Below are 15404 nucleotides of genomic sequence, written 5' to 3'. Positions count from 1 at the left end.
CAGCAAAACCATTAGTCAAAATAGTGTCTGTCTGTGACAATCTACTACTGAGTAACAACATGAACCGTGTAAAAATGAGACACAACTGGGAACACCTGTGAACTTGCTCACATGACCAACTCCAGCTCACAGGTGCAGGGTGTGGCTATAAGGGAAACATAAAGGAGATCAAACAAGAAAAAGACAAAAGATCAAAACAACACAAAACCAGAACAGAAATGGTTAAATTCTAACAGTAGGTAGCATCGTATAATGGTTTGTGAGGAGACCCAGCAAATTCATGGAATTGGCCATGTTTAAAATTGTTTTTTCTGTGAAATAAGCAAATTCATATAGTGTAGTAGATAACACTGTTTGGCTCATTGTGGTTCAATTCACCAGGCTGGTAAACACACTGTACCAGTAAAAACCCTTGGGAGAGATTGTAACACTATATTCACAAACAATTTATTAATGATAAAAAAAAATAGTTCTAAACTCTTGCCAAATACCAACAATATAATATAAATGAGTACTACGTGTTTGGTTTCACTGTATACTTGTGTATAGCTGGAATGGCAATAAAACCCATCTTAAATGTGAACAGCTGAAGCTATATATCCACCTACACTTCCTGTAGTGTACTACAACCGGTCAGAAAATTCAAACAGTAAAAGTGACTTTTGCTTTTGAGTATACATAATATTGACATTATTTTCATCAGCAAAAACTAAATAACATTATCACTCTAGAAGAGAATCTGATGTGTGACCAGTTTTAAAGAACAGACAGCAGATAAATGGATAGTGGCATATTTATTGTAAATAATGAAATTGGTCAAAATAGATTAGATTGATGTAGACTATTGTTTTCCAATAACTGCTCATAACTGAAAAACCAACTGTGTCCACATAGTACCTTTAAGCACATGACTGGAAAATAATAAACGTTTACCAATTTATAATGCACTATCCTAGAGAGTGACATTTTTCTCGCCACAACCACACTTTCCATTCCTCTTACTAGGAGTCTATAATACGTTCCCTATTATTCTATCCTCAGACAGAACAGAAGTGTGCTCATTTAGTCTAAAAGAATGTCACACTATATCTCTACTATAACTAATGAACCTTCAGAGAGAAACATTCTGCACGGCTGATTTAACCAGAAGACCTTCCCATGTAAGGAATCCATGGCAATACGTACAGCAGAAATGGCTGTCATTCAGGTGAAAGCAGAAGTGAAAATATACTGCATTTGATGACTATGATATATACACACACACATCCTATATGCACACACACACACAGACTCAGAAAATCACCATATTTAGATTTGGGAACAGGGTTCTAAATTCTTTTGAAAACTTGTTTGTGCAGAGTTGGCAACTAAGCAACAGAGAAGAGAGGTTACTTTCTGTCATTAATTTCACGTGTGTGCATACACTCATGCACACGCACCCACCCACTCACCCCTCCGTCACACAAACACACACGCACACACACAAACTAACACATTTACATACATTCATATATATATATATATATATATATATATATATATATATATATATATATATACACACACACACACACACACACATATACATGCAGCATACATGCAGGTGTCCCTGACTTAAATACAAGGCTACTATGGGTCATGGAAAGCTCATGCCAGAAAAGTATGATGCACATAAAATCTGGCTGCATTACAAAGGTTACTGTAGGTCAGAGAAAAATACTATCCAGTAAGAAGGCTCTATGGTTTAGTGTACTTAGAATAAGTCAAATGGACAGATAGACTTCAAATTAATAACTTGGTGGAGATTCAAAGTTCTCCCTGTCTCTTTTAGGGTCTCCGGTGTCCTCAGACAGTCCAAAAACATGCAGGTTAAGTGAACTGGCTATAAGAAAAAAAATAAAATTATATAAAAAAAAAATTATAAAGAAATATCTAAAAAAAAAATTGAGTTTGTGTGTGTGTGTGTGAATTTAACATTGAATGAAATTGAGTTCTGTGCACTGTTGATTGTAAAGCATCTTTGGGTGTCTAGAAAGATACTATATGAGTGTAACGATAGATAGATAGATAGATAGATAGATAGATAGATAGATAGATAGAGAGAGAGAGAGAGAGAGAGAGAGAGAGAGAGATATTTCAGATGTTTCCACATTCATCTCCATCAAGGTCGAATATGAGCCCTGAACTAGATAGAGCAATCAAATCTTGTAACACTCCTCTCCATAAGTCACTTTATTTTATTTTTTGTTCAATTTCAAACACACAGAAGATAATAAAATTATACTTCAAATTTAAAAGCAAGATTGTGTTCAGTGACTTAAAACATAAACCAAGTATAAACAAAAACCTCTAATGGGCTTATAAGCTGCATTACTGCATTTGTCATTTTCTTCAGAATTATTATGTAAGTTGCATTTTGATTTCACTTTTGTAAAAAATTCATAAAGTGGACACTAGGGAATACGTCTGCAGAGTAAACATGAGAGACCATTTGCTCAGCTGTGGCTGGCTTATTTCCAGTCCTACGATCGCTTACAGCTCAGTTGGTAGAAGATTTCATAGCATTCCAGAGAGTATTGAGAATCTAAACATAATGGGTGTTTTAAAATCCAGCTTAAAACATATTTGTTAAGGTTAGCATGCATTTATAAACACATAGTGACTCATACGCTCCTGTGCTTCCAGTTTTGTTGATATTTATTTGAATTTAAAGCATAGTGGGGGCAGCACAGTGGCACAACAGACAGTGTCACTGTCACACAGCTCCAGGGCCTGTGGGGTTGTGGATTTAAGAACCGCTCCAGGTGACTGTCTGTGAGGAGTGTGATGTGTTCTCCTCATGTCTACATGGGTTTCCTGCAGGTGCTTCGTTTTTTTCCCACAAACCAAAACCACACATTGGTATGAGTGTGTGAGCTTGTGTTGCCCTGTGAAAGACTGTGTTCCTGCCTTGCACACAGTGATTCCATGTAGGCTCCAGACCCACTGCCACCCTGAACTGGATAAGCGGTTACAGACAATGAATGAATGAATAATCCTTTTGAGGGATTATTCATCAATCCCTCAACAATCATGTTGAAACAAAAATACAAATGTTATAAAAGATCTTAACACATATAATATACTAATAGTTACACTGATACTAACACTGACATTAATATAATCTACAACATTTTCTTGTTATATAATGTAAGCATTTAAAATATTCTACTGAGAGGACACACTCACTAAATTCCTATTAATGAGCTATTCTTCTTATAAAGTTATTTATAAGCACAAGGGGTCAGCAGTGTTTCTCCAGCAGCTGATGCTTGAAGTGTGAGCAGCACATGGGAGAGCTTCAACGGAACTGAAACTTTATGATCTCTAACTTAGAAGCTTCCACATTTTACTGTTAAGAACTCCAAGTGGACCATCTATGGGTGTCTATTTTAGGCCATACATTAAACTTTAATCTGGGCTATTATTTAAATGCAGGACAAAGCAATTAATGCATTTCATTTAGTTACAAAGCTGCAGCATTATAATTAAGTCACTAATTACTAATTAAAGTTTCCTTATTACCCTAAATACCACTGGTCAGCAAAGGCATTGAAATCTTGGCACAGAGGTTGAGGACCTTAGGCTATTGCACAGCTGCCTCTGACCATCCCATATTTTTTAGATACTTTTCTGAATATATAGGATAAGCTATGCGTATTGTCAGTGTCCAAATTGGAAAGTATCTAGTGCTTAATTCAAATTCACACTCATCACAAAAGTGAAGACATTAACGCTGTGGACAGCCAATCAAATTTTATTATAAAATATTACATTTAAATGTAATCTTTCTTTCACTGTCACATTTTTACTTCACACACACACACACATACACACACACAAAGCCCATTATATCGCCATATAATTTTGAGAATTTCTCTCTTTCTCTTTATATAAACATAGCATAAATAATAAGGAAATTTGTGTTTGGTAGCTTACTTCTTTGTTGTAACAATGTTTCTTGGCAATAAATCTTATACCATTGGAAAACCTGTTAATTTCTGTGTAAAATGGTGCCAAATTTGTAAGGAACATGCATTTGTGGGATGAGCAGTAGAGGTGAGTATGTGGGTTGTGCCCATGAATAATTTGCCAAATCCTCTCGTTCGATGCCAAACAGCTTATTCTGCCACTGACTCGTTTGGTGTTTGGTGGACTGGATGATTGAAGTTTGAAGAAACAAGACATATTGGCAGTTTAACAATTTATTCATTTAACAAACAGAACACTCGGTAGCGTGTGCAAGAGCCATACACAGCTACAACAGCCAGGCTCCTTCTCTTCACCAGCCTGGTCACACACTGCTGTGGGATGGCATCCCATTCTTCAACCAACATTTGTCACAAGTCAGCCAACGTGGTTGTGTTGGTCACTGTGGCACGAAGAGCACGCCATGTTCCCACAAGTGTTCAATGGGGTTGAGGTCAGGACTCTGGCAGGCCATTCCATCCTCTCACCTCCCAAATTCTGGAGGTAGTCTCTGATAAACACTGCTCTGTGCGGGTGAATGTTGTCATTTTGGAGGTTAGAGTTTGGTCCCAGACTGTGGAGATATGGGATTGCCACTGGTTGCAGAATTTCATCTCAATATCTCTCTGCATTTACATTGCCTCCAATGATGACAAACCTTGTTTTTCCAGTGAGGGAGATCCCACCCCACACCATCACAAGATGTTACTCTATCGGTGCATATCTTCATCATATCGGTGCATTCTTCACACTGTGACCCTACGATCCAACTGTCATAAGCAGAATCTGAACTCATCACTGAACATAACGTTCCTCCATATGTTCAGGTTCTAGTGTACATGTTGCAGACACCAGCCTAAATGGGCCTGACAGTGAAAGGCAGCCATGGCAGGCCTCCTGGCAGCCCATTGAGACAGGAGATTGGCTGCATACAGTCTGTTCTGGATTGTCCAGGCAGAGAGCTGTCGGCCATATCACCCTGCAAACCTTGACTGCAAATCTGTAGAAGACAGCCTACAGTACGTAAGTGCTAACAAGGTGAGGAAATGATCTTCTTCGTGTGTCGTCTTCTTGGGACACCCACTTTTTTGCGGCCTGTCTCTGACATTCCCTGTTATATGGAACTTTGCCTTCAATTTAGAGATGGTACTACGGCTCACTCCAAATAATGCCACAACTTGGTTTTGCGGGACACCAGCTTGAAGTTACCCTATTGCTTGGGCCCTATCCAGATCAGTAAAATGTGGCATGCCGGTTCTTGGAGCAGACTCCAACAGACCACTGTAGTAGGGCCCATCCTCACAGATGCTGCCAATCAGCAACTGGGGGTGCCAGAAGTTCAAACAAGTATCAATAGCAACAGCAAAATAAGCAGTTTTTAGCATTTTTCATAGGTGCAACCCACATACTCAGCTCTACTGTTCATCCCACAAATGCATGTTCCTTACAAACGTGTTACCAATTAAATGGAAAATCAACAGGCTTTCCAACAGTATAAGATTTATTGCCAAGAAGCATTGTTACATTTATTGCTACAACAAAGAACTAATCTAGCAAACACAAATATATTTTCGAAACACACGAAAACATGCAGAGGTAATCAACATTAATTGTTATGCTAACATGTGTTGTTTGTATGTGTTTGTTCTTTGTACAAATTTCTTTGTTTGCAGACACCCCTAAAAATAAGTGAATACAGCAAATTTAAGGTGCAACCATTATGTACAAATAGTTTATATGATCTTCATTGAACAGCCCTTAAATAGGACTTCTAGAACTGTTGAACATGAGCCTAAGCTCACCATGCTAAATCACAAGTGTGGGCTAGACTGGTATAAGGCCCCTGAACACTGGGTTGTGGAGAAGTGGATATTTGTTCTGTGCATTGAGAATTCCAGAGAAACTTTCTGATGAGTTGAAGTAGCATTTGTGATCCAAAACTGTTCATCCAACATCTGTACCTGATCTCAAAAATGCTTTCATAATCAAATTCTTACAATGTCTCAGCAATGTCCCAAAATCTGCTGTAAAGCTTTTCCCAAAGGGTAGAAGCTGAAGCTGCAGCATAGGAGGATTCCCTATGATCCTTCATATAAGAAGGTATATTGGATGAGCAGGTATGAATAGCTGTCAACTCAAATGAAAAAAGGATTTTTCTCCACCGTTTTTTTTTGGGAGCAGGCAAAGATATAGGCTTTATATATAAGAACATTAGTCTAATATAAAAGACAATATAGCTGTTCAACTCTCACATAACATTGCACTAAGATTTCAAATTCAGTATGAGGTACCAGAAGATTACAACACATGAAAGAAAATCAAACAGGCTATTTATAATTGCTGTTGTTGCCAGGTACACACAAAACCCATAAACTAAAGCTCAGGGGAACCACAACACAGAAACATAATATCTCCATGAAACCTGTTACGGTGGTTGTGAATAAGATCACTTTATATAAACACAACATACAGATCTATTTTAGAACAACTCTTAAGCCTGCCAGTGGGAACCTAAAGAGAAACAGCAGTACCTACCTGGAATCACTCTCTTTAGAATGTCTGATTATGTGTGTTTGTCTGTGTGTGTGTATGTCTTCCTTTCGTCAGAGAGTAGGTGGGTAAAGGGAAGCTTTGGAACTCCTCTAATGTTTCAGAGTGAGAAGTGTGTGTGTGTGTGTGTGTGTGTGTGTGTGTGTGTGTGTGTGTGTGTGTGTGTGTGTGTGTGTGTGTGTTGCTTTTCCTTCCTCATTGTAAACTCTCCTCTCCTGATCGTATAAAATAAACCAAGCTAACAATACAGCAATGGCCGGATTTGCCAGCCCACAAATTCTCTCATAGTGATTGTTGCCAGGTTGGACAAGCAACAAGTAAATACTAATCCATGTCTGAAAGTTTTAACTGCTCAAGGTTTGAAAAGGTACATGGGCATTATGGGAAATGTAGTACCTGTGAATTTGTATTTGTATTTGAATTTGTCTGAAGGAAAAGTAAAAGGTGCACACCATTTTTTTAATTAAATAAAAAGACAAAAGGGAGTGTATTATATTTTCAGCATGATTTTTCTGAGAATTTGATGTAAGTTGAATAATCTGCACAATTTCACTAAACAACCATAAATAGCACCTAGCTGATTTTCAAAACTCATTGGTTACCTAATGAGAATTTTTGCAGGGAAAACAAATCCAGCTCCAAAAGGACTGCTGTAATAGGTTTAGTTGTGCATTTGTATATAATGGCTCCCAAAACTCAGACACACATGCACATGCACAAAATCAGTGAAAATCACACCATCTACCAGTCCTTGTAGGAGAGCTTTGATTAAGAACAATGGTAAAATTGACCAAGCATGGCCATTTAAATATATACTCTGCCATATTGATCCGAGGAGGGGAAATAAAACCATGTCCACTAAAATCGGTCCCTGCATTCATCACCGCATTGACCATTCAAGCCAAAAGCACACAATGAACAACAAACTGAGGAATATGCAGCAGTGGAATCGATCGGGCCGGAGGAGGCTATTATGAGACTGCTGCTCGGATCCATCCCAGGGTCAAACTCAATGACATCATATTAGCTGTGTTTCTGTAGTGGGGACTTGGGACTAAGCTAAAGTTATTGCTGCTTAAGAAGGACATGAGTCTCTGGGAGTCTGGGATTAAAAAACAGCCTTAAACCAAATTCAGACTTTATTTAATTTCAAATGTCAGTTTGGCTTCCAACAGGGTATGAACATTTATTGGCCATATTTTTAAATGTTTTTATATTATGTTAGATCTGTTGGTTCATAGGTATACTATACAACTGAATCATTTAACAACATTCAAACCTCATTTTCAGAAAGTTGGGACATGCGTTGTAAACAAGAATTTGTGATTTGTTAATTGTGTTGAACGTTTATTTAACAAAAAGGATTCAAATTTTTTTACTGAACAACTTAAATGCATTTTGTAAATATAAACACAATTAGAAAATGATGCCTGCAACATATTCTAAGATAAGTTGGGACAGAAGCAAGTTAACAGTGTTTTATCACCTTTCTTCTGTTTAAATACGCAGTTTAATCATTTGGAAATTGAGGATACCAATCAGGATGCCTTACTGTCCTCTTTATGGTGAGCCATAAGAGACAGAGCTGCACTGTATGCAGATCATTCAAGCACATACACTCTGCCTCTACAAAGCCATGTTGATATTGCACATACAAAATGAGGCCTGACATTGTCTTGCTCAAATAACGCCGAATCCTTGGGATAAGAAACTCACATATACAAATCACCCAACACTCTGGAACCAACACTCCTCTGACCAGAGCACACGTTTCTATGTTTTCTTTAGGATCGTGTTAGCGTTTCCACACAGAACTGAAAGCTTTCTCCTGGTTTAAGTTTCAGATTGCATTTCTAGAAGTGGACTGTGTTATGTTACAAGTGTAACAAGTGTTCAAGTGCTCCCAAGCCCGTTTGGCTATAATTATCACCTTATGAGTTTCTCATCACATGCCGTCTGATGGTTCAAAGGGGTCATTCACTTCAACAGGGTTGACTTACACAGACAGAGATTTCTTCTTCTTCTCATTTCTTCTCTTTTTTGCAGTATTATGGACAGAATATGGTGGAATGCATTGAAATGTTGCATTGAAAAGTTCAAATACTGTGTTGGATCTGTTTGACAATTCTCTCACAAAGTTTGGCACAATATCGTGAGCCGCAACCCATCTTTGCTAGCAAAGAGTGAAACTTTACCTGGGGTTTATGCTTTGCATTTCCTGCATTTGTCTTATGCATGAATGAATGAAGAATAATTAACAACACAATGATTTTATTATCATACTGTGGTTTCTATGAGTGAAATAAGATCACCAGATTCCCTGTACAATCATAAAATGTTCTTTCTAATTGTTTATTTCAATCCTACCTACAGTCATTAGGCTCTGTAACGAGTTGACTTAAGATTGATAAGGTTATTTACCTCAATTCATACTGAGTTGTTAAAAGGTGTGGAGCAGGGGCACTGAAGTTTGAAATTTCTTAGCAATTCTCTTGTTAACCTTCATGTTTTAACTATTATCTGGAAAAAACAAATCTGAAAGAATATTTACGTTGATAATATTTACATTTGTCCACCATTCAATCCATCCATCCCTTTAACCCCTTTCTAACACTCTCTCATAACTGTCTTGGTGTGTGAATGAATGAGTGTGTATGTGAATGAATGTGTGAGTGAATGTGTGTGCCCAGATATGGATTGGCACTCTATCCTGAGTAAAACCCTAGTGCTCAATGCAGTCCTCCAGGTGGATGGTCATTCCTGGTTGAGAGTATGCTGCGCATTTGGCTGCCGCTTCTCACCAGTGTGTGGATTGAATGTTGTGTTTATTGTAAAGTGTCCTTGGGTTTCTAGAAAGGCGCTATATATGTGTAACTTTAAATAAATAAATAACACACCTGTTCATTTGCACCCACATAATCATATAATCTGCTCCATACAAAAGGATTGACCAATAGAATTGTATGCTCTGAAAACTTGCACACGAAACTAAATGTAATGTGTAAATGTAATGTGTTTACTTACGTTGATCATAGCATTGGAGGTAATGCGGAAGAGAGTGGCTCTCTCGTTGACGGCCTTGATCTTCTCGCTGCCCTCCAGAGGGACACGTAGGGCCTCGAGTTCACTGAGAGAACGCTGGAGAGCTGCGCCGTGCTTCGCTATCAGCTCATTACATGTACACAGGTCATCCAGCTTACTGGCCAAGGTTTTCAGTGCCCCCTGCAGCTCACTGCGGTCAGAGCGGGATGTGGGCTCCTCCTCACCAGAGTCATCTACACACATGCAAAAGAAAGAAAGAAATGTATCATTTCATTTTACCATGATATATCTAGAAGCAGATGAACTCTGAATGGAAATGTTTTAGTATTTTTTCACCCCTCCGGTTCAGTCTTATGATATGGTTATATTTCTGATTCTTACAATCTACTAATTTCAAACACATTTACATACGCTGAAGTCTGCACTCCATCAGTGTTCCAAGATCAATGATTTATTTGTAAATGTAATCTTTTTTGGTCTACTTTGGTCAACACCTTCAGGAGTTTGCATCCTTTTAGATGCACAGTGATGAGTTCTTCATACAGTGGAAGGATTGGCAAAACCACCTGTGGAGTTTTGAGATTTGAAGCTTGAATGGACATTGATTTTCTCCTTATCTGCAAAAAGCTTTAAAGACTATTTAAAGCATAGTTTTAAATAAATTAAGGATGGAGATTAAATAAATGAAGGGTGGATCATGATTTTGACACAGCAATGCAATTCTAAATCTCAATACAGCCTATAATTTAAATATTGAAATGTAACAATGAACAAATCTGCATGTGGCCTAATATGAAAAAGTCATCACCATGAGCTTGACCCCTGCTGACCACAGTTAAAACTAATGAGGCACAGATGCCAGCTTCTCTCTAATCAAAGCTCTAGTTCCCTGAGACCATATTCACACACCCACACACACACATAGAAACTGCTTGTCTCACAGGCTACAATCCCACTTATCGCAAACCCCAAGAGGAGAACTAGCTCATATCACACATACACTCATAAATATGAACAAACAACACTTCCCAAATGGACACTTAAATCTCAAACATTTTCTCTCATGCAATACAGTACCACTAAGCGAGAGAGTGTGTAACACATTATCGATTGTGACAGCCACTGGGCATCCGGTTCGGAATAAGCCACATCAGAACCTAATGGATGTCCAGTTAAAATAAATGAAGCCCTATATATAGAGTAAATGGACTGCACTAAGAGACCACAGGGATTCAAACCACCAAAGAAGCCACAGGACAACACATCTGAACAGATTCTGGGCTGCTCTCTGCCTATTCATAGAATTGTTCTATTCAAGAATGTTCTAAACTGTTTACATTTGCTCTTTTAGCTAGAATATTTTTTTTTTTTGGAACATTTTAAAACAGCTGTCAAAAAAAGGTAGGCATTGAGTGTAGTGTCTGCTGGAGTTTGTTGGTGATTTTTGGACAGTGTTAATACTGATGGCAAATGTTAGTTATTAATGGTTTAGTGGGAAAACTTGATGTTTGGTGAAGATTGTGAATATGTGATGGATAATACCGGTGCTTGGAAGGAAAATGTCAATAGAGAATAATGTTGCATAGTGGCATTTCCTTTAAGTGTTTGGTTTTGGATATTGATGAATGGTACATGACAGTAGGTAGTCAATAATGGTGCTAGATATTTAAAGATGAGATTTAGAACAACAAAATAGTGGAGAATGAAGCTATCCATGTTTTGGTAGAGTATGATGGTGTTTTGGGGAATGTTGCCAGTATCGTGGATGAAGCTTGTGTTTTGGTGGAGATTGTTGTGGTGTTTGGTGTGGAGAATGCTGGCATGCTGGTGGTCACTTTAGATATTGTGGTGAAGAATGCAGGTGTTCTGGTGAATGCTGGTGATTTTGAGTAGAATTCTGGTGTTTTGATGGAGAATATTGGTGTTTGGCTGTCAAAGTAGATATTATGGTAGAAGATGCTGGCACTGCTGATAAATAATGATGTTTGCTGAAGAATGCTGATGTGTGCTGGATACATTGTCTCAGGAGCTTTATTGTCTAAAACACACAGCACAATGGGATTATGACTATGACTCATAGCACAGTTCTAAAACACAGAAACAGCATATTTGTGACTTTGAGGAAATGTCTTGGAGCAGAGTCATGAAATTTATTTTCTTAGACATGGCTGCTCAGAGTTGAGCAACCTGACTGCAGTGGAGAAGTTACTTTGGGTCACAGAGACTACTGAACTCATTAGTGGGACCTCTTGCAAACTCCATTTGGCACATTCCTTTGAGACTTAGTTTTGGCAGCCTTGAGGCATTGTAAAACAGGAAAGGATTTGGCAACCCTCTAGAGGAGTAGCACAAGAGGGAGAGGATTTGGAAACCTCCTTTGGGGAAAGCGGAACAGACGCAGGGGAGTCTGCAACCTTTGGGGGTACTAGAATAGGGTACAGGATTTAGAAATCGTTGAGAAAAACAGGACAGAGGATTTGGCAACCGTCTAGAATGAGCAGGGCAGGGAAGAGATGGACAGATCGGGTGGTTTTTCTCTCCTCAGCAGAACATATAGGAGCCGTCAGCAGACTCAACACTACATTAAACTCCTCATGACTCAACTGCAGTGCACTCAGTGTGTGTGTGTGTGTGTTTGAGTGGGTAATGATGTTTCTGTGAAAGAACGTGACTGCTGACCACAGTCCATGTAATCCTGTGAGACCTCACACACACATACACACAGTTTTTACACAGTCAGTGGAGATGACATAACTCATCCTGGAAAACAAGAACAGAAAAAATAAGAATTAAAGAGCAAGCGTTTTCTATTGTTCATTAATGTGGTGCAGTGAGTGTGGACTCACACTTCCACAAATTTTGTGGAGTATCAAGTAATCCTTTTCAGGTCGGATTAAGTATTAAATAATATCACTGCATGATCTGTACAATGAAACTAATGAGTGTGATGTGCTCATGCATTTTAGCTAGATACTAGTGGTTGAAATCTTGGCAGTACTTGAAATTTCACATAGTATTTAAGACAAAATCAAAAAATAATTTAATTTCTATGTACCTTTATGAACATAACTTGGCAAGTAAACAATCTGATTGGCTATGTACTGTTCCACGGGGGCTTTCTATAAAATCAGATTAGATTTATGCTTTTTATGATTTTGTAATGTTCGGAATACATTCGTTCACACAACCTGGAAGATTAGCTCACTCAATCTCACTTACAAGCTTTGTATGATTTAAAATGTTTTCCTGCTCACTCCAACTATTCAAAGAAATAAGAGAGAGCCAAAATTTCTTTTAAAATAATCAGAGGGGCTGTCAGAGTGGTTCTTCAAAAAAAACATACCTATACAAACCAATGTGCAGCCCTCCCAGAACATTGCCCTTTGAAGGTGTTGTTTGATGCAATCACACACGTGATTATTTATCCTCTGCACACCAACCTACTATCAACCTCCCTCACTAAACTCAATATTTACATACATTTCTATAACTGCAATCAAGCTCAAAGGTGTGTGTGCTTCTGGTTCCCACTGCTTCACATGCACAAATCAAATTTAGCTGTGAAAGAACCCCTGCAAAGTATGGTAGAACATCAAAAGAGCCAAAAGAAGATTATCATACACTGAGAATAGACAGTGATAAAATATTTTCTGGTGAAGTTGAGACCCCCCAAAAAAGCCCAAATATTAGCAATGTTCTGCATCAGCATTCACCGATGGAGTGACAGAGCTCTAAGAATATCCCGGACTGTCCCTGCTTTTACTTTTGCTTGTTTAATATTGTTAATTTTTTTCCCCATCAGCTTGGCCACTGTAGCTGCTTCAGAAACTAATTGGACTTCTGTTGAGTTTAGACTTAATTAGCATACTTGCTGAAGTTTTGACTTGTGCTCATACAGCATGCTCTCCTTTTCTGCACTCAGCCTCAGACTCTGTCATTTTATAACTGGAAGAAACAGGGCTTTGGCCTTTTCAACACTTTTTCCCCAGACTGCTATTTTAAGTTTGCAGACTTTGGATGTGTACTTTTCTTGCTACTTGTAAAAGGTCATTAAATGAACCACAGCAAGACAGAACATGAAATGTGACTTGCCTCAGGGAGATATTCTTGAAACATTTTATTAGTGAAGTAGATATTGCCTCCTGGAAAAAATCTGCAAGAAATATTCAGCCGTGTTATTATTGAGCATTTCTATAATCTCCAATTATTAAAGCTTGTTACTCAGCAAATACAAGCAAAACAATGCAAGCTGCTTCACTTGTTTAATTAAAGGAGTGAGGACTGCGAATCCAGAACTGCCAGGTTTCATGTGGCATTAGATAACTTTAAAAAAACAATGATAGGAACCATGTCACTGATTTTTGCTTTTGAATGTATTAAATAGTTTGATGCATTAAATAGTTTTTTATGGTTTTAAATGTCACAAAAAGGCACACAACCGCGACCCTGAAATGGAGAAGCGGAGAAGAAAATGATGATGATGATGAAAAAGGCACACATTCACAATTATATATAGTTATAAATAAACAGTTGTCAAAAAACAAATCACAAATGAAAGAAGAGTATGTGTCAAACACTGCGCGTGCGTGTGTGTGTGTGTGTGTGTAAGCAGAATATTTGATACGGCTGATCACTTCTCTAAAGGGCAATTTGATCAGCGACCCTTACACAAAAAGTCCTTGGATGCAATAACACATGCTTGGGTGTGTGTGTGTGTGTTTTCACATTATGATTCAAGCCAGCATTGTACACCTTGTATAATTTTCACAACACACATATATTACACCCCCCCACCCACACACACACACACACACACACACATACACACACTAACATACTAATGGCTAGGATGGATGGCTTCCTATAGTAAGGTCGACAGTGTGCAGTGAGCTGATCATTACCACGCAAGGCACGCCTCAAGGGTGGCATGTCATCTAAACACACACTCACACACACACACACACATACACGCCTCAGAACCCATCCAGCGCAAGAGACTGCACAAGGGAGTAATGGTGAATGTTTTCCATTTTCCTATGGATTGTGCCCACGTTCACACTGACGTAATCCAGTCTAAAAAGAAAACAATCAATCAGATAACATTACTATTGTAAACAAATATCCAGAAAGATTATTATTTATTTATTTATTTATTTTACTTCAAAGACAATTTTTGTCAAGTATCATTATATTATTTATATGTTTATCATGAAATTATTACACAATGAAAAAGGCAGCTGACATTTTCAAATATTCTGATGTCATTTATAAATAAAATTTTACTCTTTCACAACATAATAAAGCAGGTCAGCACTGTGTGCTGATAAACTCATACTTATGTTTCACCCATAACTCAATAAAGCCTCATCATCAAAATTATAAAGATAAAGAGAAACAGAATAGTTTCAGAACAGCAATTTTTAGCAATTTTGAGTAGATGCATTGATTGATTGATTGACTCATTCATTCATTAATTGCTTGTAACCACTTTCCGGTTCAGGGTTGAGTCTGGAGCCTACCCAGAATCACTGGGCACACCCTGGATGGGGCACCGGTCCATCATTGAGCAACACACACTCACACGCTGACAGCCATGGGCAGTTCTGAATAGCAAATCCATCTACCAACATGTGTTTTTGAATGGTGGAAGGAAACCCACGCAGACACAGGGAGAACTCATCACAGACAGTGACTTGAGGAGGGGCTCAAACACAAAAGCCCAGGACCCTGAAGGTCTGTGACAGTGACACCGCATGATGCTGTCCATTTACCCATTCATCATGAAATCATGAAATTTGAATACA

The 15404-nt window shown here is 38.3% G+C and overlaps 1 protein-coding gene across 2 annotated transcripts in view; it reads right to left on the bottom strand.

The window, feature by feature from the left end:
• LOC136677492 (oxysterol-binding protein 2-like) overlaps positions 1 to 15404 on the bottom strand; it is a 74047-nt gene that overhangs the window by 16759 nt on the left and 41884 nt on the right. For both annotated transcript variants that reach the window (XM_066655055.1, XM_066655054.1), the window contains exon 3: positions 9583 to 9833. In XM_066655055.1, the coding sequence (XP_066511152.1) occupies positions 9583 to 9833 (251 nt within the window). The remainder of the gene's footprint in view (positions 1 to 9582; positions 9834 to 15404) is intronic.

The sequence above is a fragment of the Hoplias malabaricus genome, chromosome X2 (assembly GCF_029633855.1).
Source record: "Hoplias malabaricus isolate fHopMal1 chromosome X2, fHopMal1.hap1, whole genome shotgun sequence".
Classification (NCBI taxonomy): Eukaryota; Metazoa; Chordata; class Actinopteri; order Characiformes; family Erythrinidae; genus Hoplias; species Hoplias malabaricus.
Note: the sequence above shows the minus strand (reverse complement) of the source record. Positions and strands in the feature narration are given on the sequence as shown.